Source organism: Melozone crissalis, unplaced genomic scaffold (genome assembly GCF_028551555.1).
Source record: "Melozone crissalis strain CALT ecotype California unplaced genomic scaffold, PUWL_Pcris_2 ptg000061l_1, whole genome shotgun sequence".
NCBI classification, from domain to species: domain Eukaryota; kingdom Metazoa; phylum Chordata; class Aves; order Passeriformes; family Passerellidae; genus Melozone; species Melozone crissalis.
Genome location: NW_026535839.1, coordinates 15,982,957 through 16,009,188, shown reverse-complemented (window position 1 = coordinate 16,009,188; position 26,232 = coordinate 15,982,957). Strand labels below are relative to the sequence as shown.

Below are 26,232 nucleotides of genomic sequence, written 5' to 3'. Positions count from 1 at the left end.
GGCAGCATCGCAGACCTCAGCTCCACTCAGAAAAAAAAACTCGTCCACCTTGCTCCGACTTCTGAGACGGCCCTATTTCCCAGGTCGTTCTGATTTCCCCTGCATTAATTCCATTCCAGATGCAGGGATTTATTCCCGAAATCCTGCTCTTGAGTTGACTTTTTCCTCGGCCATGACTGTGGCAAGTGATCTCGAGACAGCACACTCACCCGAGGGAGTTCCAAGTAAATTTTATTGCTTTCTGTCATTACTCATTTGACTCTTTAAAATGGCTCAACAACAGGAATTATCACATAACTTTATAATTCAATACCGACTGACGAAAGAAAACCATAAAGCTTCTTGACACCCTATATTCTACAGTGTCCTAAGCTAATTGGAAATGGTTTCGTCTATTTTACTGAAAACCCACAAATAATACTTTTAATCATCTTGGTTTTTAAAAAACGTGAAATAGTGTTTTCAACTTTATGAAAAAAAAAAAAAGAAAGGAAGAAACAATACACTGTTCAAAGCCCACTCTTTATAATTAGGAGAGCCTGTAAACTCCTGGTGAAATATGCCAAGTGTGCCAATGCCAGCAGTTCAAAATGTAAACAGCTTCTGCTTATTTTGTAAGAAATTCCTTTGCAAGCACCACTTAATTTTACATATTATCTGTTTCGCCTGGTGTTGAATACATGGCAGAAAATTAAGATATTATTACAAAGCTCTCTCCATAAAAAGAAAGAAACAAACAAAGCACGAAAGGAAATCCCCCAGAGAAGGTGGTGTAAAAAGAAGTTGAAAATCTGCTGCCAGTTTTCAGTATTTCTCGAAGTATGTAGAAGCAGTAGCACTCTCCCCATCATACATTATTATGTATGATAATTACTGATTACTATGATAATAATTGATTATTATGTAATCAACATGCAGCACGGTTCTCCTCCATCGACAGCACAATTACAAAATAGCTACATGAATAAAGTACTGCACAAGGGGAAAGTACTCTCATTGAGCAGGTTTCATCTCCCTGGTACTTTTTAGGGAGGTGCTTGGTCTCTTTTTTCCCTTTTCCCTGTGAGGACAGACAAACTTGTCTGTCTCTTCACTTATTGATGGGCGAGCCAAGGGTTTTGCTCAGAACTGACATTGGGCTCCAGCTCCCTGTTTGCAGGGCAAACTGCACCTGCAGCTCTGGGCCCCGTATCTTCAGAGATGGGAGCACTGCCCTGCAAAGAACAGAGAGACCAGTTGTCATTTGGAGTTGAAGGAAAGCAAGCATCACCGAGAAGCTCAGAGGATGTGTCTTACACCACTGCCCGTGTCACACCCCTCCTCTCTACCGGGAGGCAAAGAGAAAGCAAGACTTGGTGGATCTCTGACCTGAATGGAGAACACCTGAAGTCAGAAACCATCCTCCAAAAGGGTACTATTGCAAAATCTTAATGAGTCTCTATAAAACCTTTATGAGTTTTGAGTAATTTGAAGTGGTGAGAGCCTCAAACAGAAACCACATTCTCACAAACAAGAAATGTGGTTTAATGTTCATATATCAAGAAGGGTCCTTGTCTTGCCTGAAGCTACTGTGATTCTCAGACCCTGCAGTAAAGTGAGTCCAAGTCATCGGTGGTTATGAAATATGAAAATATTTACTGACCCTGATGGTGTTTGTGTTTCTCCAACCTCATATATGTTCATCATCCTGTCTACTGTGAAATGCAAGATGGATCCTTGGACACTCTCCATGGAGTCCCCACAGAATCCCATATTAAGATGTGACTGATGACCACACTTTTCTGCTCAACGCTATCCATGCAAGTCACAAAACCATAAAGGAATTTAATGGCAGAGGCTCCTACCTCCGTAGGCTCCAGCAGTTTGTAAGCTTGAGTTCAGCATTGCCACCACCCTGGAATGGCACAGGGCAGCACCAAGCACCAGCTCCCAACAGCAGTGCAGGGGACACAACTGGTGACACCCTTTGCACAGCTGTCCCTGCAGTCCCATCTGAAGCTAGACAGGCCACTACATTCCTGTTACTGCCACCTCTGGGAGGATGTACCCCTAGGAATGGTGTCATTCCTGCTCCAGGTCTCTACACACTGCGTGGGCAGGACCCACATGTCTGTAGGCACAGGGTTTGTGGTAATTGGGAGTGGGGCTGCAGCCCAGAGTCATCCCCAATGGGTTACAGCTGTGCAGGAACAGGTGAACAGTACTGAATGTAATGAGACCTGGAGTGCCCAGGTGCACTGACCAATGACAAAAAGGTAGAGAGGACCCACAGGTGCCATACATGAACATGAAGGGTATAAAAGGTTGGGCTAAAAACAAGAAAGGCACACTCTTGGAGCTTTCTGAAGTGGTATGGGGCTACTCTGTATGGGCTGATGCTTGAAGCCTTCTGACATTGTATGGTGATGCTCTGTGTATTGTGGCCATCTCAGCTGTGACACATCTCTACCTGTACTTTTCACCTTCTCACGGCCTAAATCTTCCCCTTTGAAGTGACACCAAAGACTTGCTCTATCACGAATACTCACTCAGTATAGATATGGACCCTGCTGCCCAGAGAGCTGGTGGGTGCCCCACCCCTGGAAATATCCAAGGTCAGGTTGGATGGAGCTCTGAGCAACCCGGTCTAGTAAGGCATCCATGCTCATTGCATGAGGGTTTGGACTTAATGGATTTTAAAGGTCCATTCCAACCTAAAATATTCTGTTCTTCTATGATGCGGAGATGCGTGGTTAGTCAGCATTTGGGGAGCAGCTGAGCCCTGCTGGATCCTCCTGGGAGGCTTCTCCAGCAGTTCTGAGACCCCCTTCTATCATCTCCTTCCACCCCAGGGACTCCTCAACTAGCAGTTCTGCATCTTCAATAGTCCTTGCTCCCAGGGCTTGTCACACCTCCCTCCCGCCTGCCCGCGGGCCCTGTCAGTCCCTCACCTGCGCAGTCCAGTCGCCCTCTGCCCCGAGGTTGGCGGCATCCTGCGAGCACACCGAGCTCCGCTGCTCGCCGGGCCCGGGGGGCAGCCCGGCGGGGAAGCAGGGGAAGAGCGGCCTGAGGAAACGGAACTCGCTGTTGACGGTGCCGGCGGCGAAGCAGACGTCGTAGAGGTAGCTGCGGGGCAGGGACCCCGCGCTGCTTTCGGTGGCAATCGTCGGGAACGTGGGCAAAGTCTCCGTCTCCCTCCGCCTGGCCCGCCGCACCTTCGCCACCAGGGCGGCAACCGCGGTGGCGAGGAACAGCGCCGACACGCAGACCAGGGAGGCGATGAGGTAAAGAGTAAGGGGCCCGTCGGGCTCGGCGGCCGGAGCCTCCTCGCTCACCCGTAAATGGGCTTCGGAGAAGCCGTCCACCAGTGCCACGGCGAGGGTGGCGGTGGCAGAGCGCGAGGGCTGCCCGCGGTCCCGCACCAGCACGATGAGCCTCTGCCGGGCCGCGTCCCGCTCGGTCACGGCCCGCGCCGTGCGCACCTCGCCGCTGTGCAGCCCCACGCGGAACAGCCCCGGCTCCGTGGCCTTGGCCAGCTCGTAGGACAGCCACGCGTTCTGCCCCGCGTCCGCGTCCACCGCCACCACCTTGGCCACCAGGTAGCCGGACGGTGCCCAGCGCGGCACCAGCTCTCCGGCCGCGCTGCTGTCGGGGCCTGGGTGCAGCAGCACGGGCGCGTTGTCGTTCTCATCCCGCACGACGATTCGCAGCACGGCCTGGGCGCTGAGCGGCGGGGAGCCGCCGTCGGCTGCGGTCACTGTCACCTCAAAGGAGCGCACCTTCTCATAGTCCAGCGGGCGGAGGATATAAACATCCCCGTTTTCAGCGTTGACTGACACTTCGGGCTGCTCTTTGCCCTCCTGCCGCGCCAGTGCGTAGTTCACACGGGCATTTATTCCTGCGTCGGCGTCCGTGGCTTTCATGCTGCCGATGCGGAGCATGGGGCTGTTGTTCTCCGTGACAGACATGGTGTAAATCTCCTGGGTGAACTCTGGGGGGTTGTCGTTCACATCCGAGATCTGCACGAAGATGCTCTCCTGAGAGCTCAGCCTCTTCCTGCCCCAGTCTGTGGCTGTGATGGTGATGTTGTACTCTGCCGTCCTCTCCCTGTCCAGTGCCGCGTTTGTTCTCAGCTCGTAGTAATTATCAAAAGTGGGGGTGAGGCTGAACGGCAAGTCCCCGTCGATGGAACACTCCGTCCTGCCGTTGTCCCCGGAGTCCCGGTCCCGCACACTGAACAGAGCCACCACGGTGCGTGGCGGGGCGTCCTCGGGAATGGAGGCGCTGAGGGAGGTGAGCGCTATCTCCGGGGCGTTGTCATTCACGTCCAGGACCTCCACCTGCACTTTGCAGTGCGCAGACAGCCCTCCGCCGTCCGTGGCTTTCACCACCATAGTGTGGGATTTTGCTTCCTCAAAATCCAGCTTTCCTGCGACTCGGATTTCACCGGTGGTCGGGTTCAGCTGGAAGAGCTGCCGGGATCGCTCCGATGCCTGGGCAAAGGCATAATTCACTTCTCCGTTGGATCCTTCGTCGGGATCCGCGGCAGCCACTCTGACCACCAACTGCTCCAGGGGGCTGTTCTCAGCCAGGCGCACCTCGTAGGTCTCCCTTTCGAAGACAGGAACGTTGTCATTGGCATCCACAACCACGATCCGGACCTGAGCCGTGCCCGACCTGGGTGGTGACCCTCCGTCGGTGGCGGTCAGAAGTAAACTCAGTTCTGCCTGCTCTTCACGGTCGAGCTGACGTTGTAGGACGAGCTCCACGTATTTTACGCCATTTTTTCCTGTTCCCAGAGCGAGGGAGAAATGAGGATTGGGCCCGAGGCTGTAGTTCTGCAAACCGTTAATGCCCACGTCCTTGTCCTGGGCACTTTCCAGGGGGAAACGGGAGCCAGGAGATGCTGTTTCTAGAATTTTTAAAACCATCTCCTTCTCCGGGAAAACGGGCGAGTTGTCATTTACGTCACGAATTTCCACCTCCCCTCGGATAAGCTGCAACGGATTTTCAAAGAATATCTTAAAGACGAGCGTGCAGGTATCGCTCTGCGGACAGATCTCCTCTCGGTCCAGCGATTCCTTTGCCGTCAGGACTCCGGTGTTTTGATTGAGTCGGAAAAGCTGCTCGTTCCCCTCGGACACAACGCGGGCTTTGCGAGCCGCCAGCTGGCTCAGAGGAACCCCCAGGTCCTTGGCGATATTGGCGACAAAGGAGTCCCTCTCCATTTCCTCCGGCAGGGAGTAGCGGAGGGTTTCAGCCCCGCTCTGACACACGCAAACACACAGAATAAACAAGATCACTTGCCTCTTTCTGTCTCCGCTCTGTCTCCCACAGGCCATCACTCTCCAAAAAAGCCATCCGCAGTCCTCGGCGGCTCCCAGCATCTTTCAGTAGAGTCCGAAAAAGAGCGGTGTGGGCCAGCAATCCTGGGGTGAAGGAATCTGGAAGCCCCCGAGTGCTCGGACTCCTTTGCGAGCAGCTCAGCTCTCACGGTTTTTTGTCTCCCTGTGTCTGCAAAGCTGGGGCGGACCGAGGAACGCTCCGGTCCGCGGCCAACATCCCCACCCAGCGTCAGAAGGGGGAATATTTCCTCTCCATCGGGGCAGCAGCGCTGCTGGCTCGGGGTTTGCTGATTGAACCCGCACTCTTTGTGCCAAAGAGGAGAAAAAAGGTGCGGCGTAGAACTCTCCTCTCTCATAAGTGGGATCCCTACCCATACACAGAGCCCTGCTCCGGGTATCACATCCCAGCTCGCAACCACGAACGCTTCATACACAGCTTTTGGTTTGCCTTGTGTAGACGCGGCAAGTTCCACTGCCACAGAAGACATTTTCCTTCTGTTCTCCACTTGTTAATCAGCACAGGGCGATTAGTAGGTGTGGCGAGTCAGAGAAGCTATTGAAAGCGAGAGCTGGTGCCAGGGAGCTGACAAGGAATTGTCCTTAAGTAAAAGTTTCATTATCACCACAGCTCGCCATCACAGCAGGATGATAAAGCTGTCCTAGGACACATCATCCTAATGCTGTTTTTTTCTTTCTGGGTATCACACCTGGCCCGACTTTTACACTTTTCTATGTGAAAAAAGATGCTGAACTTGAAGTCCTGTATCTGCCTAAGGATGTATGGCCAAGAGCCGGTTAATAGGAAAGACAAGGAAACAAACAGGGAGCACCTAGTTAAACTCCGCGATACACAAACGATAACGAGGAGATAACGGAGACAACAGCAAAGATAAAGCTCTCATCACACTAACAGACGGGCCATTAAAAGAATAATCTGTTGAACTCAGAGGTTCGACAGAAACTATAAAAGGTAAAGGTAAATAAAAAAAGTTCTGAAGATTCTCACGGATTATCAGGAAAAGCGTCATGGAAAAGAACTAATTGATCATGAGGTATTTGAGGGGGGAACTCCAGGAATTTGCAAGGCTTATTGTGAGATGATTGGAGGCAGAATAAAACTCGCTAAGAGGGATATGTCTACAGCAGACCTGTTAGGAACAGCCGTGGGAAAACGGAGGTGGAAGGGGATATCGAGGGGTTCTGAACACAGTCAGGTACGGTGAGGCAGAATTCGTGCCAGAAACCAGATAAAAAACTCAGTGTCAGGCAGGCATGGCTGGCCCCGAAGACAGATTTACACCTCGACTGCTTCTGCGACGAATGCACCGAGGATGTGCACAGCTGCCTGCGAGACCAGCCCAACCTTTCTCTTGTAGAATTAAAAATTGAAAGAGGGAACAAAATAGTGCTTGCATTATTTACCTGTGTCTCGAGCATTTTTAGTTCGGATTTTACTATAAAAGAAACTAAGCTATTAAAAATTATTATTATTATAAAGTATCATAACCCTCTTGGGTTTGGTACCCTTTCTTCAATTTCCTAGACGTTTTCCCCTTATTTTTGTTTGCTAAAAGGAGTGTCAAGCAATACTCAAGAGGTCAAGTCGTAGAAATTCTCTGATGTTTTCATTTGTTTTAGAGTAAAAACTTCGTGCCTGTATCAGTAGGAGAAAGAAACAATTAGGGTTGACTTCAGGATTCCCGGGAACTTTAGCTACTAAAAGTTCTTGCACGAACGAAGTAATTTTCGGCGACTTCCTCTTATCACCCCTTGACTTGGACGCGTGATAAGATGTAAACCACTGCAATACATCAAAGGGCAGCTCCTCTTGTCTTCCCTTCGAGGCGCACGTCCATCTCTCGAGCTGCGGTCATTATCACCAACAGAGAAGTCAAACCATAGGCCAAGTACAGCAGCAGATGTGCTGCGAAAGTGGCTTCTCTCGCAAAAACAACTGTGACGCCTGTAATCCACTTGCTTTGTGCCCGTTTTTTCACCTCCGAGGGGGAAATGTGTATTTCCTTCTCCTTATCCTAATCTTCGGCATCACTGCGCAGCAGGGGGAAAGACACAGGCTGAGAAAAGGCTCCACATTTCCTACCCTGAGTGCAGGAGCCCAATTATTGCTGCTGCCATCATCTCAGCAAGGAAATGGTGTCCTTCAACTTCAAATGTAAGAACAGTGATCCCTAACGGAGCTCTTGGCTGTAACAATATCTTTGCTCATCAGAAGATGCTGCCCTTCCACCGACGTTTATATTCTTTCAGAGTAAATTCAGAATTCTTTTGGAGAAATGAAAGAGGGTCACTTACCGTGCAGCACTAGAGAGCCAATGCTGGTGTTTTCCTTTGGGTCACAACTGTGAAATGGATGGGTATTAATTTAAAAAAAAGAAGTTTGAATACTGCCAGAGGGAGGCACGCTGTATTTTAGGACAAAAGGAAGAACTATACCCATAAAAAAAAAAAGATTTGCATAAATGTGCCAAAGAATTCACGTATCTCCTCAGGCATACAGTGGTATTGCAGGCTTCCTCATCTTTTGTTTTACTGACGACATCTTCATCCTCAGAAGAACCAAAAAAGCAGTTCTATTCACTCTGTCATTTAAAACTATGCTAGAAAAGCATTACAGCAGCATATCCTGCTCAGTTCTTGGTATGGCTTCGTGTTTCAGAACACAGCGGTGCTAAAACAAAATTCTGCCCACACTTCTGAAGCAATTTCAATTTCCAAAATCCTTCCTGGTCCTTGATCTGGGAATTCAGACCCGCTGAATGAAATCTCGGTGGTCCCATGCCCGGTTTTGTGGTCCCCTCGGATGAAGGCTCCTTCTCCATCCCTGGAGCCACCGTCCGCTCCCCTCCTGCACACCCTGAGGATACGATGGCTCGGGAGGAGCCTGCAGAGCAGAAGAACAGACATTTCCCTGGGTCACAGCGTTTTCCACGCCTGAATGCAAGGACAGACCAACACTCCCGACCTCTCCTTCCCGGACAGCTCCCAGGATGGATTTCTTCTTCTGTCTCTGTAACAATCAGGCTGCATCCCAAATTCCCAGCTATCCCACGTAACTGGGGCAGGAGCTCTCAGCGGGCTGCAAACGTGAGGAAAGCTGGGAGAATCATTGCTAACCTTCCGGCTCTCGGTTGTGTGGTAAATACCACGGGTACCCGTTCGGAGGCTCATTTTCTGAGACACACACAGCCTCCTCCCCCTGTCTGCACTCGGAACAGCGAGTGCTTTCCCCATCGGTCTGTTAAAAGCAAACATTCATTTCTCCCGGCAGTAACTCTGTGCTTACCAACCAACCGACCCTGAGCTATCCCAGACCTCCGGTGAAATCCTCCCAAACCATGCAGGGGTGGCCGTGGGGGGCCATCTCCGTCCTTCACACTCCCTGTTTCACTTTGTGCTCTCGGCTTTTCCAGGCGCGTCTCGATGCGGCGATTCCCAGCTCATCCTTTGGAAAGGCTTTAAACCAGGGCGTATTCCGGAGCAACCGGGGCGTTTCTGCGGGCTCTCAGCCGGTGCCAGCCCCGCAGCATCCCGCTGGTGTGACATTGGTGTCTCACTGGTGTCCCCGCTCCACCCCGCAGCAGCAATGCGGGCCGAGAGCGCCGCGGGGCGGCCGGAGCGGGAACTGCACCGGGGGTCTGCCCCGAGCCTCGGCTGGAATCTCCCTCCTCTCTCGCCTCCCGGCTACTGCAAGGACGAATTCTGAAATGTATTTCCCACCCGGACTCTTTGGCACGTAAATGCGCTGCCTTGGTATTTGTTGAGACGTTTGGTTTGGCATTAATAATCCAGGCAAACGTGAAACGTTCTACACAAACCTTCCATCAAGTGTGCTTGACAAAGACACAGGAAAACGTAGCAAACGTTGCTCATGTGCTGTGCATTACATTTTCCAGGAAATAAAGGCGTTTTCAAGCACAGGCTGTTTGTGGGAGGCTGAGTTTTGAATACTTTCTATTTCAGAAGGAGACCTCCAACTGTTGTCTGTCCTCTCCTAGAGTTAAGAACCAATTCAGTGTTAACAGCAGCATGAACTCCTGCTGCCCCTTGGATCAGCTGCAATAGATTTCCAAAGAATACCTTAAAGATGAGCGTATAGGTATTGCTGTATGGCCAGATCTCCCCTTGTTCCGGTGACTCCTTTAAAGTCAGGGCTTCAGTGTTTCTATTGAGGCAGAAATGCTGCTGCTGCTCCTCAGACACAACAGAGAACATATTTCTTCCTAGGCAGCAGCATTTATTTAAAATTACACCAGTTCATGAGTCCATCTACTCTAAAACCTTCCTGTGTACCTTCCAGCTTCAAAGGATAAAGGAAAATTCCCTGCTTCAAAAGTCTAAGTTCATGTATTTCCTCAGGCATGTTCTGCATTCTCCAGTCCCCAAAGACTTTTAAATTCTGGACAGAAGATACCTGCCAGATTGACAGAGAGCAGGTTTAGACGAGACATTAACAAGAAATTCCTTACTGTGAGGATGGTGAGGCCCTGAGGTTGCCCAGAGAAGCTGTGGTCCCTGACCAGTTTGGACCTGGGATAGTGGGAGGTGTCCCTGCCCACGGCAAGAGGTTGGAACAAGATGATCTCGAAGGTCCTTTCCAATCTAAACCATTCTGTGGATTCTCTGTGTGCTTAGATCTTTTGCATCCTTCAAAGGCAAAAAATTCTCTCCTTTCTCTCTATCCATGACAATCTCAGTACTTCTCATTTGGAAATGAATCCTCTCAGCTGCAACACTTTTCTACCATTAATGCCTTTTGAAGGCAAATAAGTATTTTCATCTTTGTAAATTTTTTGCTTAGTGGGATCCAATTTTTCCACCTTTTATCTCACTCCTAGGTCAAATATGCAGAAATTTTCTTCATGAATTCCTAAACCCAGGTGGGTTTTTTATGTCCTGAGATCTCAAATGGTCAACAAATAATATTTCAATTTCTAGAAGTTGTGGGGCAAGTGTCATCTACTGAGATGTTTTTCCTGTGTTCTTCTGTTTAATTTCTTTATGACTCCTTACATAGTTTCCTGCAGTGGCTCTTTCAGTTGACTCAGAGGAGAAATTCAAGTGGAAACTCACGTGTTCAACAGCCAAGCAGCACAAGGTTTTCAGGTAACTCAAGTTCACTGGTAAATAACCTTGGTTTTCTCTTTGTTTTTCACAAAACAACAAAGAACAGGATGATTTTCTCAGCAACATTTGGAAAGCCTTAAAAAAGACATTTCAGGGATGGAAGTGCCACACAGGCATTCATGAACAAGGGCAAGAATCTTCAGGCTTCTGGAGAAATCTTTCTATGATTGGCTCGCCAAAAATAGGAATTAGAAGTGTTTGAGCATTATAGTAAGAAAGTAAGAACCAGGCAGACCATGTGCTGTCCAGGGCAGAGAAACAGCACATTTTGTCTTAAAAGGACATGTCAGGAAGGAATGGATATGGGAAGAAGTTGGCTTTGGACAGGCTAATTCTGGAAATCTGTCTGATCATCTGGCAAGAAAACAGGGATTCAGCTGAGAAGCAAATTTGAAAGTGAAGGAGAGAAGAAGAAGGGGACAGCCAGCAATAATTAGAGGAGGGAAAGATGCTATGCAAGAGGGACCAAGAGAGGACAAACATGAAGCTGTTTGGCTGTCAAGACTGACCAAGCAGGGTAAGGACAAAGAAACATGGGCAGGACTCATCCTGAGAACAGCTTAGGAAGGGTTGGTTGATGTGACACCTGTAAGAAAGGAATCACAAAAGACGTTCAAGGGAAAGTGGGGTCTAATCAACCAAGTAAAAGGGTATTGGGAATTCTGTGGAGGAGCAGGAAGGGCAGTAAATGCAGTTTGACATCAAAGCAGATGCACAGATCAGAAAGGAGCCAAAATGGACACAAAGGAGGAAGAAATAAATGAGTTAGGTAGGAGGAAGAAAGTGTATATATGATCCTGTAAGCTTGCACTGCTCTTTCTTCAATTCTCAATGTCTGGCTTAAGACTTAGATTTCCTCACTTCCACTTTTCTTCCTCAGAATGTCTTTCTTTCCAATGGGAGAGAAAAAAATTATCAGAAGGTAGCAGCAAACCAAAAGGAACCCTTCTATCTCAGCCAGTGTAACAGGAAGTGCCCAGTACCCAACATTCTGTCTCCTGGTGCCAGGTTTGGCCCTTCTGCAAGCCAGGTTGCAAATCCTGTACCCCATGGATGGCATGAGCATCTGAGATCAGCTCTGGAAACCAGGGCACAGTGGTACCTGAAGGGAAAGTGAATGGAGAAGGCATTCAAGCACAGCTTCATGGACAGCCTGGTCACTGCCTGGAAGGAAAGCATGAGTTCTGAACTGGGAACTTTTCAAAGGAGACTTGTTTTGGTGTGGATTTTTCCCTTTTCACAAATGGGAGGGGCTGATGGGATCTGTTCCTGGAGCTTTATTTGTAGCATCAGCCTCACGACATGGTTGAGACAGTAGGAAGATGGCAAAGCTCATGTACAGCCAGCAGCAGCCAAAGATTTTTTTTTACAGAACATTTAAAGAACTTTTTAGCCAATGGTATATTGCTAAAGCTTACAAACAGTTGATTTGGCCAATTATTAAAAGCACACACCTGCTTCACACAAAGCTTGCTTATCTTCTTTCTATTAACAATACACAAGACTCCAGTATTAAGCTTTAAACCTTCTACTACCTTGCTAAGCATATTTTTCTGCAGTCTTAAAGTTCATCTTAGCCAAGCCTAAGACTCAAGCTATAGTTCAATGCCCTTGCTTGCTGTACCATTGTAACTTTTTCTGCTCTCAGGTTTTGCAGCTGCAGCTAGCTCTAAATTTTCTGTTCTTTCTGTTTCCAAGGCCTGCTTTCCCAGTTTTCTGAAAAGCTTCTTACTTTTACTAATTCCCACAATGTTAGCATTCGGGAACATACAATCACAGAATGATTCTATGCAGTGCTTTTGTTGAAGAGGTCTGGGTGTCAGGGGCACAGACCCAAATCTGACTCCAACATGGGTTTGGGATGAACATGTTTTTATACCTTTATCAATATATAACTACATATTAATTATTAAACTTATATTGTTCTATTTTATTACATTGATTTCATCCAAGATGGATTCTTGTAATTTCCATCAACCCCCCCCAAACATCATTTCTCATGATTCTTGTTACAATTAGACAATAATTATATCAAATTACCAAATAATCATCGCATCTAACAATCATAATGTTTATCATAGTCATCAAATTATTATACAAGTGCAGTCTAACATTTTCCCAGGGCCTACCTTAACATTTTCCCAGGGTCTACCAGGCCTACCCTTCCTTTCTGACTCCCCTGAATATTCCATGATTTTAGAAACATTTTATCCCTATACTATCAGCAAGAGATCAAGGAGTGATGGTGTTTGCTCCTGGCATGGGTGAACACAGATGCACCAACACCAAGGGCCTCACCCCTCAATTCATGTCTAGAGCTTCTGAAGGCACTGGGACCAGTTCAGCTGTTAAATAAGTGGCCAACACTTTTTCTAAACCACATCCAGCTGAGTGGTAAGAGCTGTGTAACCCCAGCATAAGGGAAATCTGGTTTATGTTTTACTGAAACAGTGGAGATCTCCCTTTTTGGGAGGATAGTTGGCAAAGCAAAGGGCTTTGGGGCCCTCAGTTTAACTTCCTTTGGCCTCAGCTGCAGATCACTTTCTCCCACATGATTCCAGCAGCAACTGCAAACCAGGCACTGTCTGGGATCACAGGATGGTCCTTGGGCCTCTGACACAGCTAAACCATCCCCCAGAATACAGAGTGACCACTGAACTACCTGGGCCCTTGTTCACACAAAGCAGTGAAGTTTAGACTCTTGTTATCGCACTTGTATGTTGTCTTTTATTTTATTTTAAAATACTTTTGTATTTTGACAAAGCTGAGCAGTGAATATCCATCTTTCTTTTGGATGATCCTTTGACATGCTCAGGGCTTTTGACCAACAATATATAGATACTCTGAAAGAAAAGAGACTTATTGGAAAAAAAAAGAGGCTCACAGAAAACATCCATTCTGTAGGCAGAAATCCAGAATTTATTCACTGTTTAGGCAACAGACAGGTACTCATCTCTGTATCACATTTTCTAAAGGAGGGGACACATTGGCAAAGACAAACTGAAAACCAATTTCAGGTTTGACAGGTGCATAAACTGTTCCTAGTGAAAAATAAGGTAAACAGATACAAACCCAACACATTTAGCAGGTACCACTGAAAGTGCATGATAGCTAATTTATTTTCCAAGGAGTTTATATCTGGAGAGGTGAAACACAATCCTGATGTCATGATACTCCTACTGCCATGTTCATACATTTGGGAGGGGGGAAAAAGTATTTTTATAACTCTTGGCTTGCATCAATGATGGGGAGGGCTAATAGAAAACAGCCAGTAGTCCCTGTATATCTGTCATATATAAAACTATTACCACTTTTTTTTTGGTCAGGCTTGACCAGATGAGACTTGGACGCTCCTTGGCATCACTTAAATGCAGTTTATTGACCAGCAGCAAGTCGCTTCTTGCCCTGGGAGCGGCAGAGGCGGCGGGGTCGAATCCAGCGGCTGCAATTCGCACATTCTCCCACCAGATAGCAGCAGCCACAAAGGAAAAACCCAGCGGAAAAGATGCAAGTCACGGGGAGGAGCAGCGGGGCTGGACCAGGAACAGCCGGGCTCGGCAGCATCGCGGGGCCGGCTGGGAAGAGACAATCCCCCGGAGAGGCAGGTCTCTGTATTGTTTATCATCAGTTTATATCTATCTATCTATCTATCTATCTATCTATCTATCTATCTATCTATCATCTATTTTCTTCATTTATAGATCTACCTATCGATTTATCCGTCCATTCCTCCTTTTATTTCTCTCCCTACCCATCCATTCGTCTGTTATCCACCCAGCGGCATCCTCGTCCACAGGATCTGGGTTCTGTTCCTGCCCCGGGGAAAGGAGCCCACACTAACATCCAGGGGAACCATTTCAGATCACACTCAAACTCAGAGCAAGAGGCTGGGGGGAAGGGGGAGATGTGAGGTCATGGGTGAAGCAGTGAGATTGAGGGGGAATCCAGAACACTGGACTGAGCGGGGTTTGGGGGGGGATGTAGGTCATGGAGCAGCCCCAGGGTTCAGTTCATCCCTTGGGGTCCCCAGTGCCGCTTTCTGTCCTTGCCACTGAACAGAAATGAAATTGCAGCAGTATTGAGCAGTGTGCTGGTTTCTCCCAGCACTGGGGCTGCAGGGCAAGTGAGGACAGCAGCCAGCTTAAACCCTGGGAATCTGGGATTGGTGTGGGAGACACCAGCAGCTAAATAATCTCCTAACTTGCTTCCCTGTCAAGCCAGAGTCTCTAATGCAGAAAGTACTTGTACCTTTTAAAACATGCTTAAAGAATTGTGCCCACATTCATCACTACATGCTTGAATTCTGTTTAATCTTTACAGAAGACAAAGAAAGGGGTCAGAGGCACCTCTTCAGAGAGGCTGTTGTCAGGAATACATGTATATAAAATATTTCTCATCGCATGACTTAAAGTAAAATTCCCAGGTTTGTCCATGACTGTTTTAGTGATTTAAAGTATATTTTGAGAAGCAAGCATATCATACAATACTGTAAATCTCCCATTTATAGCTTAGAGATTTAATAAAATAGTTTGTCTCCTTTTTCTTCTTCTTAAAGGAATACCTACAGAAGGTATCACCTCTGGATATCTGATGGCAGGAACTTCAGCACAGGACTGGAGTGATTCTCAGCCTTCCACTCAAAACATGCATTACATTCATTAGGAAGTGGCACTTAACAACTGAGTAAGTGTCTCTTTTCTTCCTCATTTTTTTCTTTCTTCTACCTCATTCTATTTCTTTATGTATTAATCAAGGTAGCTAAAGAAAGCAATACTCAAAAAAGTCCCTAAATCTAGTACAAAGTCATAGGTGATTCTGAGAGAGCTTAAGAATTACTATGGGCTGCCTGGGTGAATAAATCCCTTAAATTGAACTTTTTAATCACAAACTCAAGTGAGTATTCTTGGGAACATATGGGGGAAAAAGCTCTGCCATTCTGCCACAAACATCTGCCATTCTGAGGGGAAAACTGGGGTACTGAATGCAGTGACAGGAACAGACAAATGTTCTCTACAGTGTTGCTCACTAGATGGAGTACGAGTTATTTATATTAAAATGCTAAACCAAGTCACTCCCACTTCCTACTAAATGCTCATAAAAAAGCGTCACAGAATCTACTTGGCAAAACCTTTAAGATGAACAGAATAAACCTGTGTTCCTGCCTTGTACATAATCTTTACTTATTTATGCATGTGGTTCACAAGTAAAACATCAGAAAATCAAGACAGATGTTGAACTGCGCAGATAATTGAGGTCCAGCATCACCAGACACAGCAAAAATTTTCTTAGGAGCAGTCTTGCCTAAAGGTGAACTGCAACAGCAACAAAACAAGCAAATATGCTAATACTGTTTTCATTTATGTAGTATTCAGAGTGATGGCTCAGATGCTCAGCAGCTTTGGAACAGTGAGACACAGCTGGCTGGAAACACAGCTTCCACAAAGAATTACCCAAACAGGGTCTTGCAAGGGAGAAAAGCAGTGAGGCCTGGCACCAACAATAAGAGGTGAGTTAAGGCAACAGCTCTAATGTGATACGACTGAAAATCATATTTAATTTCAAACCACCAACAACTAAAAAACAGGCTTGTTTGTAGTTGATGAGAGAAGAAATTCTGAGAGATAATCACACAAACCTAGTAATACTGACAGCCTTTGTTCAGCAGCTTCTGATTTACACTGCCTTTAAGAGTAGATAAATATTTTAGGAAAGAGATACCATCTTCTGAAACACACTCCTGCTTTCTGCTCTTACACAGAAGCCATCCATCTGTTGTCAGCTCAGTAATTTGAAATCTAGTTTAACATTACCACAGTGCACATGCTGTGTATGGCACACCGGAGCAGCCACCTCGATGCTGGACACAAATTTGTGTCAGAGATCCATGACCCCACCCCAGAGGTCGATAGCAGTGAGCACAATCCACTTAAAGAATTCCTGAGTGGAAGATGCATCACGTAATGCAGCCTCCTGCATGTGTTGCAGGGAATTTATAAAGCTTCTAAAGCTTTGCAGAGAGCTTTGTATGGGATTAAGATGATGAATAAGAGATATAATAAATTTTGTCCAGCAGAGAGAGCACATTATCAATTCCAGGTAGATAACAGCCAATGGGTCCTCAAGACAAATAAGGAGGAAATGCAAGTTACCATCAAAACTGTTTTTTCAAAGGTGAATCAACAAAACCCTTAAAGCTTCCCCTGGGAATAAACTCTTCTGAGCTGACAGCAAATGATAAAATCAGAAAACCTCTCCCTGACTGCCCCTCCCCCTGTACCTAACAAAAGAAACCCCCAAGTTGGTGTAGCTACCAATCCACCTGAATACCCAAATTAAAAAGACTCACTAAGAATGGTCAAGTGCATTTCTTTCAAAAGCCAAAGCACTGCTCCAACAAAAGCTATTCATGCATCATTTGAAGTTTCACATCAAATTAGAGGGAGGGAGAGATGAGAAGAAATCCTTCCTGTCTGACAGACATTTGCACTTGCCTCTGAAATACAAATGTGTGAGACCATACATAGTAAAATCTCTTGGAAAGGGATTCTCCTGTCAGTTAATGGAATGTTGAGAGACACTGAGGACATCTCAGAGGGCTGCAGGTGCTGGGTTTTTGGCCCATGGAAACAAATTCCTAAGTCTATTCTGAAGCTTTATTAATTAACATTGCAAATTTCCCTATATGTACTTGTATACTCTAATTACATATTCTTGAATCACAGCAGAATATATACAAATAAATATGGATAAGATTTTTATTCCATACTCATTCAGAGAAACTGGAAATGGCTGGTTTTTTTTTTTATGAGGTGTAAATTTCCTAAATTCTTAGAACCCTTTGGTTTCTTAGGACTCAATAAGAAACAAAAAGTAGATAAACATTTTTGTTACTTGTGTTATCTGAAGGAGTAGAAAAGTTAAGACAGTAGTCAATTATTTAAAAATGTTACAAAAGCAGGTCAGTTTAAACATGATATTTTGGTGGTTGGGCCCAAAGTGATCATCATACTTTGGAAAAATATGCATGAGAATAATAAGAAAGCCATGCTGGCAAAGACTGCATACTTCAGAGGAAAAGCACTTCATATTGTGGGTTCTTTCCCTTTCTGCTCCCTTGAATGTTTATCTATAATTTTTAATTATTCAGGAGTGGCTGTGTCAGTGCTGAGATCACCCTGACTTTGCCTCTACTGCTCTTGGCCTACCAGTGCCTTGGAGATTTCCTGGCTCTTGTCATGGATCCCTACTCAGAGATCCACAAAAAATTTACCATTGCTCTTCTCCTGCCTTTCTACCAGTGCTGGAAGATCCCCTGTTCAAGTATTATGCAATTGCATCATTAGAATCACATTTCTGAAGCAGATTCTGCATAGAAAACTTCCAGTTCTCTGTGGATGTTCCAGTTACTGCTGTGTGTGGTACAGACTGTCAGCCAGTAGACAAATAATAATAATCAAACAGATCAGGTCCATTTATCTGTTTATTTATTTATTATTTAGGTGTTGCTAGCTGGATGCCCCATCCCTGAAAGTGTTTAAGGCCAGGCTGGGTGGAACTCTGAGCAACCTGCTCTGGTGGGAGGTGTCCCAGTCCAGGGCAGAGGGTTGGATGATCTTTAAGGTCCCCTCAAATCCAGGCCAATCTGTGATTTCCAAAACACAGCTGTGGGACTTGCACACAAAGGCAAATGTCACAAGCAAGGGGAAGGAAATGTTTCAGCCACCAGGAAGCAGAAGCAAACAGGCCAACCCCCAATTCCTACTCTATCATATTTATTGCTTTGTTTTAGATATTCCTCTCATTGCGTGGCAACAGCTTAAACTCATCACAAGCCTAATGAGGAGAGCGCAGCTTAATGGAAAGCAGATTATGCCAAAGAGATTTGATATCTTTCTCTGACAAGATTAAAAATAGGAATCATAATGGAGACTATATTGTTGATATAATATAATCAGACTTCTGGATTTTTAGACTTCTGGCTTTGTGCCTCTAACATTCAGATAAAAACTTAAAAACAAGAGCATCATGAAAAATCAGAATGGCACATACTAAATCGAATTGAATGTGTCAAGCTAATAGTCTCACTGCAATTAATGTGAATGCATCAAATAATTGCAATGAGACTTGTAATGCCCTATAAATACGGTTCTATTGTATGCATATAATCTTATTTTACAATGATACAGAGACATAATGATAGTGTAACCATACATTTGTTCCTGGAAAGTTTTCAGATTACATAAACATTGAGATGTGATAATCAAGAAAGCCTGTGAGCAGATCACAGAGCTCTGAAATGTTTGGCATTGCATACCAAGGCATTTTTAATACAATAAATCCCAGTGTTCTTCCTACAGGAACAAAGAATCACGTGCAGAGACCTGGCTCTGGACAGGCTGGAAAATTCTGTAGGCAACCTCCTGAACACCCCTGGGATGGATGACAAAATACATGATAACAGAAGAGCACTGAGGAGAAAATGAGCATTTCTTTGCAGCTGTTGGGACTCTGCTTCCACGTGTGCCCTTCAAAACTGTCTCTGGTTCGCAGAGGAGCAGTCAGAGCAAAAACTGGTCTGGAACAGGACAGAGACTTAAGGAACTACAGTCTCCAGCTTAACATTGGGAACTTACAGGTGGTTGGGTCAGAGTCTGATGAACAGAAATCTGTCAGATGCCTCTTTAACCCAGCAAGGGCATCTGACACACCCCTGTTATTATCCAGCAGTTTAAAGAAATGGAAACAGGGAATGAATCACAACTTATAACACCCAAAGGACATGGCAAGGCATATACTGTGTCATCTCTCATTTGATCCCTTTAAATCAATAGGTGGGGTCTTTCTAAAAGTGGTTCACATTCTGCCATGGTCTTGTTGGAGGGAGAAGTGCATGTGAATATGCATAGAGCAGGTTAGATGATCACAAAATACATCCTGAATCTGTGAAATATAAACTTTGGATCTAAGGTGCTCCAGGTCAAATATGGCTTCTGTATTTATTCCCAAATTCCAGATAACTACTAGCTTTCAAAAATAATCTAATCTACTAATTAACTCTCAGAATGTCCAGAAAAATACATTTTTAAGCAATAGCATAAATCAAGTTCAGCTTTTACTCCACTTTGTGCCCCTAGCAGTGACATAGAACTGGAGATTTTTTTCACAAGTTACAGGAACAGCAAAGTTTAATAAAAGTTCAGATTTCATACATTTGGAAACACACAGAAGTCCCTTTCCTTCTGCTCAAGACATATGTGAGCATCAGATGCTGCTTCCTGGGAATCCATTTCCCACAGGATTCTCTCAAATGACAGAATCTCTGTGTTAACCCCCCAGGGACTGCACACATGGGTATTAAGTAGAATAAGCTGCTGTGGTTTTCTTTTTATTCTGTCATTTTGGAAATATAACTTAACAATTCCAATGATCTTCTGAAATATAGATATAAATATAGCTGTTTCTTCAGCTATTGCTTCTGCTATTTATTTTCCCCTTTGAGATCTGCAGAGCCAGTTCTGCTCTGCCTTTCAGTATCACAAATATGAACTGAAGTGTTAATGAAGATGCATCTGCAGTGCCAGATGTTGGCCTCAGCCATGGCTGGGGCCAGCTCCTTGCTTCTCTGCCATTGTGTATTCTGAAATTATGATTTTTAAGGAGATGAAAATTGATGGGATGTGTTATATAATATCTTCCTCTGGCACCTGCCCATCAGACAGTGCAGAGTCTGACTTTAACCAGGAATGGTGTTTCCTGATGAGAGAAAGCATGCTCCTGGCTTATATTAGGAACATGCTTGATCTGTGTTCAGCCAGTAAAAAAGGGATCCTTTAACCCTGCATTTACAGCCTGGAAGAATCCATCTGCCAAACCCTCTGCTGTAAAAGTTCTTCTGTTTCTGAAAAGGCAAAAATACAACACAGCGACTGCTTCACTGTTCCAGCACGGCCTGATAGAATCTAATAACTTAAATTAATTAAATTTGCAGCTGAAGTAGTCCAGAAGGTGTTAAAGAGCAGGCAAGGAAGGTAGCAGAGCTTTGGATATGAAGCTGGAAAACAGAATGTCTGAGGCAGAAACCCTGTTTGAGAAATCCCCAGAGTGGTTCACAAGGAGAATGTGAGGCAAAACCAGGATCCCTCGGGAAACACTTCCTTGCATAAGGCTTTTGATGCCACATTTATTGGGCTAAAAGGCACTCTGAGATGTGAAAACTCAAAATGGGGGAAATATCTCACTAAAGATAGATACACTTCAAATGTTGGTAGTTACTACTTGGAATTTCAGCTGTTTGTCCAAATTCTGTGTTTGTACCTATCTGGGCCTATAAGGCATGAGCTCCAGGATGTGATTTTTGGGTAAATTCTTCTACTATAATGTAACTACTTCTGCAAATAACTATTGTTTTTTCTAGTCCAAAGGAAATCCAGATTATTAAGCCATTTTTCAGTGTAATTTAAAATTAATATAATTGTTATTTTTAGTTAAGGCAACGCAATTAGTTATTGAGCCAGCTCTGTAAATATTGATTTTGGGAAGCATTTTTTATTATCTCTGAAATAATGCATTAACATTACATAATATAATCATATAATATAATTATATGACCTGCTTATCTCTGAAATATCCTGAAAAGCAGCATCTCCTCTGGGCTGCCAGCATGGTTTTAGCTGGTGTAATCTGAGGTAAAAGGCAATGCACTCTGCAAGTCACTTGTGCACTTTGGCAATTTTTTACATCACTGCTTGCTGCTTTGTTTGGGTATTTCTTTAAACCATCTACTCTAAATTAAAAATACAAGGAGTCTAAATACACTCCTGCATCTCTGTACTCTGGTACAATGATTTTCCAGAAAGCTTCCTATTTTCTAAACAGCAGTCATGAAGCTTTTGTTATACTTTTAATTAACTCCAGCTCCCAGATCCACGTGCAATTCCAGCTGATTTGTATTCTCTCTGTTTCTCTAATATCCGGGTGGCCACATCACACAGGAGAGCTCAAATGCAACATGTTCATAAACTAAGCCAGACCAAAGAAATATTATCAACTGATGAAAGTCTTGAAGGAAATTAAATGTGAGGCAAGAGAGTTTAAAATGTTTAGCTTAGGGAGAAAAAGATGAGAAAGTGTGATAAAAGTCTGCAAAAATCAAAAGTGTGCCAAGACTGAAGCAAGAAGCAGCAGAGGCACAGGGCACAGAGCTAAGCATGTGCACAGACTTAGAGGAAAATGTAAACTGAATGCTAAGGAGCTGTTGGGGTTTATTTACATATTGATCCCTGCAAGTCCAAACACTATCTCCATATAAAAGCACATTCTAAAATCGATTATAGCATTTTTTTGGTGAATATTCTGGAGCGAAATAGAAACCATGGAAGAAAACAATCAATCTTCTTGACCCACTTGATCATTTCCCTTCTAATACCTTTCCTCCAGCTGCGTATTATATTAGAAAAATTTAAAATGTAGAGGGAAGCACTTAAAATTTAAGAGGAATTGCTGAAATTACTGAAACAAATAAGCATACTTTATATAAAGATTCTAGGCTTAAATTTATCCAGCTGTACAAAGAGAAGGAAAGGCATGAATAAAAATGATGAAATTTTATCTCTGCCTTGTAGCTGTGCCTTGTATATGTGTCTGTAATTAAATGATCAGCATAATGCAGATGATGTTTATGTGCTCACCCTGTTTTTATCACCAGCAAGCCCATAATAGTTCTGAACAACTTTGTTTTTGACCAGGTTGCATAAGGTTTTGACAAGGAGCACATGGCCTGTGGCAGCTCAGAAATAATCAAGATATCAGCAAAACTGGCAGCAGCATTTCCGCCACGTGAGAAACAAGAGCACCCATGGGAATGACTGAAGAAATGGAGTCATTAAAACAAGCCACTTTTCCCAGGAACAGCTGGTATTATTTTAGAAAACAAAACTTGCTGAAGGGAACTGGAATCTTGCCAGATCTGGTACTTAAAAAGAAAGGCAAAAAGAAGATAATAAAGGGAAAAAAAATTAGAACATTTGAAGATTAGCAACTGTGCAAAAGGAGAAAACCTCTTTTGCAGCATCCTGAGGCAAGCACCAAAAAATGGGGCAATATTAGCATATGCATTCAGCACACTTCTGGCAGCAAGGACGTGTTTGGAAAGATTCATGTGCAATACCTGTCTTTTGTACTAAGAAAAATACAAGAATTAAAAAAAAAAAGCAGAAAGGGTAACAGAGGACACCACTAAGGCGAGATGGAGCAGGCCAGCTGGACTGTTATGATTTAATTAAGGAGAGTTTGACTCAGTGGGATTCACACATGGGAGATTATTCCTATCAAATCTGACAGAATTTTTCACAGTGGTAACATATCACAGAGGGAAGCTGTGGACATAAAACCAATTTGACACTGTACTGCACACTGTTAAATTAGAAAGTTAATGATTAGGGTATATACAGCATGAAAAGCTTGCAAAAGGAAAGAGCTGACTTTGAAATCTAATACATGAACTAAAAAGATACAGTGTAGACCACATTTTAATTCATTCAGCTTCATCAAATTACATGTATCAGCCCACTCCTAATATCTTTTGGTCAACTAACCATAGAGGCATAATACTCCATTTCCAGCAAAACATGAATTCCCATCTTCTGCCTAAAAATGCATAAATTGTATATTATCTAAATGTGGTGAATTCTTTCTTGGATTCCAGTCTTGTTTTTTTTTGTCCCAGCAGCTCACTGTCAAGCACCTTTATTAAGAACTGTTTTTCCTTCACAGAGCCAAAGAATTATTGAGGATAGAATGGACCCTGTGAAGATTGTCACCGCATCACACCCACTCCCTCCACCCCCCAAATCCTGGGGGCAGGAGCAGATTGCTGAGGTTCTCAACCAATTGAATTTTGAATAAATCCAGGAATGCAGACATGTGGTCAACTATCATCAGAGCAGGAAAGCCTTTTCCTCAATTTACCTGAATTTAGTATTTTTCCATTCCTGTCTATTGTCCTGTTGGACAACCTGTCTGCTTTTCTCCATCTTTACTGCCCTCCCAGCTATTTGACTGATTTTTAATTCCCCCCTGACTCTCCTCTCCTCTCCTCTCCTCTCCTCTCCTCTCCTCTCCTCTCCTCTCCTCTCCTCTCCTCTCCTCTCCTCTCCTCTCCTCTCCTCTCCTCTCCTCTCCTCTCCTCTCCTCTCCTCTCCTCCTCAGTTCACTTCCCTGTCCCCTTATCTAGGCTGTAATCCATCCCTTTGTCTGTAGGAATGTTTCAGGAGTGAGCACTGAAAGCCTTTCTCAGATCAGTGTAAACAAATTCCACCGTTCCTCCCCCATCCAGTGATCTAGTCGTGATTGTGGGAAGACATCAGGTTGATTAGACATGATTTCCCATTCATAAAATCATGGGTACAACCACAAACACTTCCTTGCCCTTCATATGGCCCAAAAGTGCTTACAGGGTTATTTGCTCTGCATCCTGCCAGGGACTGAGGTGAATCTCATGAGCTCTGGTTCTGTAAAACCTCCTTCTTAGCACCTTGATCTTTGTCACCATCTCCCTCACGTCACTCAGCAGTGGGCCTGTGCAAACCCAGAGCGCCAATAATATTTCTGTGTCTGCTCTGGGGTGCCCTGACCCCCAGGGCAGCACTGACTCTGACCCTCATTCATGGAGAAAGTTTCCTACCCTTCAAGATAGACTGGAATCCACAAAAGTGTGAAATAGATTATAGAGAACAGTGTAGGTGTATCACTTGGTGAGAAATTGAAGTTTTGGGATTTTTAGTATGTTGTGGATGGAAGCAAGGTGGAGGGCACAGGGTGGTGTCCTGGGTTTCTTCTTCATGCTGCTTCTTCCTTCTTCACGGCTTTGGGTGGCATTTTGTAATTGGGCAGAAAAATCTGCATTGTAGGCTCTGTGTGATCATTTATTGGGTTAAAAGGGAAAATAATCCAGGTGTCAGTTCTTAATTGGATAGTTTGGACTTAAAAAACCTTGTACCAAGAGATTGTTGGCAATTTTGTGCCTTCTAATGAAAGGCTGCTGAACTCACAGTAGTGAGACTGTTTCACTGATAAGAAATAATAAACACTTGAGTCTGAACAGGAAATACTGTCTCAAGTGCCTTCAATCCAGACCCAGAGGATCCCACACTGGTACTGCCACATGGGCCCTCAGTTTATTCATCTTCCTGCTGCTGCCAGCTCACATTGCTTTTCCCACCCTTTATTACATTAAACTCCAGTTGAGCTTTGGCTTCCTTGTCCTACACTTGCCTGAATATTGAACAGCTTCTCTGTGTTCCTGTGGGGACTCATCCCTTCTTTCACCTTCTGTATGCTTATTCTTGATATTAGAGTTGAGCCAGGAGCTATTTGACCATCTATGCAGGCTTTCTGCCACTCTCATCTGATTTTCTGGACATTCTGGAGCTTGGAGAAGGTAAAACTTTGAAATCTCCAGAACCATCTTCTACATGGTTCTTATTTCAGCAGTTCCTGAGCAGGCCAAAGCTCACTCTGCTGAAACCTGGGAGGCCACTCTGGGGTTCAGAGGCTCCTTTCTGCCCAGTTCCCTCCTCCCAAAATCCTTCCTTTCATTGCATGATCCCTAAATCCAAGGCTGACCAGTTTTTCTTGTCTATAAGCATCAGGTCCAGCAAAGAACTTCCTCTCCTTGATTCCTCAATCCCCTGTATCAGGGAGTTTCCATTGGGGCACTCCAGAAACTTCCTGGCTTGCTTGTGTCCCCCCTGTTGCTTTTCCAGAAAAAAATCAGAGAATGGTTTGCTTTGGGAGGGACCATGGGGCACCTTACACCAGACTAGGTAACTCAGAGTCCCATTCAATCTCGTCTTGAACGTCCCACGGATGAGGAGCCCACACCTCTGTGGACCCAGAAAGTAATTTTAGAGAAACTCCAGGACATTGCTTGTTGAAAAAGTTTAGAGAATGCTCCTAACCTCCCTGCTTGGCTAAGAATGAAAAGTTTGCTGATTTTGGCCCTGAAATTGCACTTGGCTAAGGCTGAAGTTATTTGTGCAAGTCCACAATGTTTCTGGATAAAAGTTTAGAGTTGAAGGCAGTCACTCTAGATATTATCACAAAAAATAACAAAGAATGGTAAAGTTTTAGAATGACTCATTTATTTTACCCAGTAATGTTTACAGCAATGTAATCTGTCACAAAGATCACTCTAAAATAGCCTAATATTTGGAAGGAAATTAAAAGCAGGCTCTGACAGTTATCTGTTCTGAAGATCAGAACTGGGGCCACACATATTGATTCTCTGTAATAACATTCAGACTCTCAGAACTCTCAGCTTGGCAGCAAGAAAGCAACATGTTTATCACTGTCAGGCTGATAGTGTGGTTATTTCATAGACAATAAAAAAAAAAAGAAAAGACAGTAAGCTTCTTAGCAATAAAATGTAATAACATGTCTAAGTTAAGTAATGTCTGGAAAGTTGAGTCCTGTGTTTTCATACACATTGTAAGACATTTTATAACCCACACTCTGGTGTGGCATTTAGGGGCAGATCTCACACATGTGAAAGTGGCATCACACCCTGCATCATGGGATCCCTGAGCTGGAAGGGGCAGAGAGGGGTCAGTGAGGAAGGGGCACACAGGGATGGATCACAGAAGTCCAGCTCTCTCTCTGTGCCTGAGAGCACTGTCCAAACGCCCCTGGAGCTCTGGCAGCCCTGGGGCTGTGCCCATTGCCTGGGGAGCCTGGGCAGTGCCCCACTATAGCAATGCTGTGAGGA

The 26,232-nt window shown here is 44.7% G+C and overlaps 1 protein-coding gene and 1 long non-coding RNA gene across 2 annotated transcripts; one reads left to right on the top strand and one right to left on the bottom strand.

The window, feature by feature from the left end:
* Positions 1-215: 215 nt before the first annotated feature.
* LOC128944617 (protocadherin beta-16-like) lies at positions 216-5,476 on the bottom strand. The gene is made up of 2 exons (XM_054287965.1): positions 2,931-5,476; positions 216-1,214 (listed from the first exon to the last, which is right to left on the bottom strand). Exons 1-2 carry the CDS (start codon positions 5,364-5,366, stop codon positions 1,095-1,097), a joined length of 2,556 nt encoding a protein of 851 aa, XP_054143940.1. The 5' UTR covers positions 5,367-5,476; the 3' UTR covers positions 216-1,094.
* An 8,524-nt stretch (positions 5,477-14,000) lies between these two features.
* On the top strand, positions 14,001-19,461 carry LOC128944639 (uncharacterized). Its single transcript, XR_008483814.1, has 3 exons — positions 14,001-14,074; positions 15,835-15,975; positions 18,827-19,461. It is a non-coding gene; the product is annotated as an uncharacterized LOC128944639 (long non-coding RNA).
* The last annotated feature ends 6,771 nt before the right edge of the window (positions 19,462-26,232 follow it).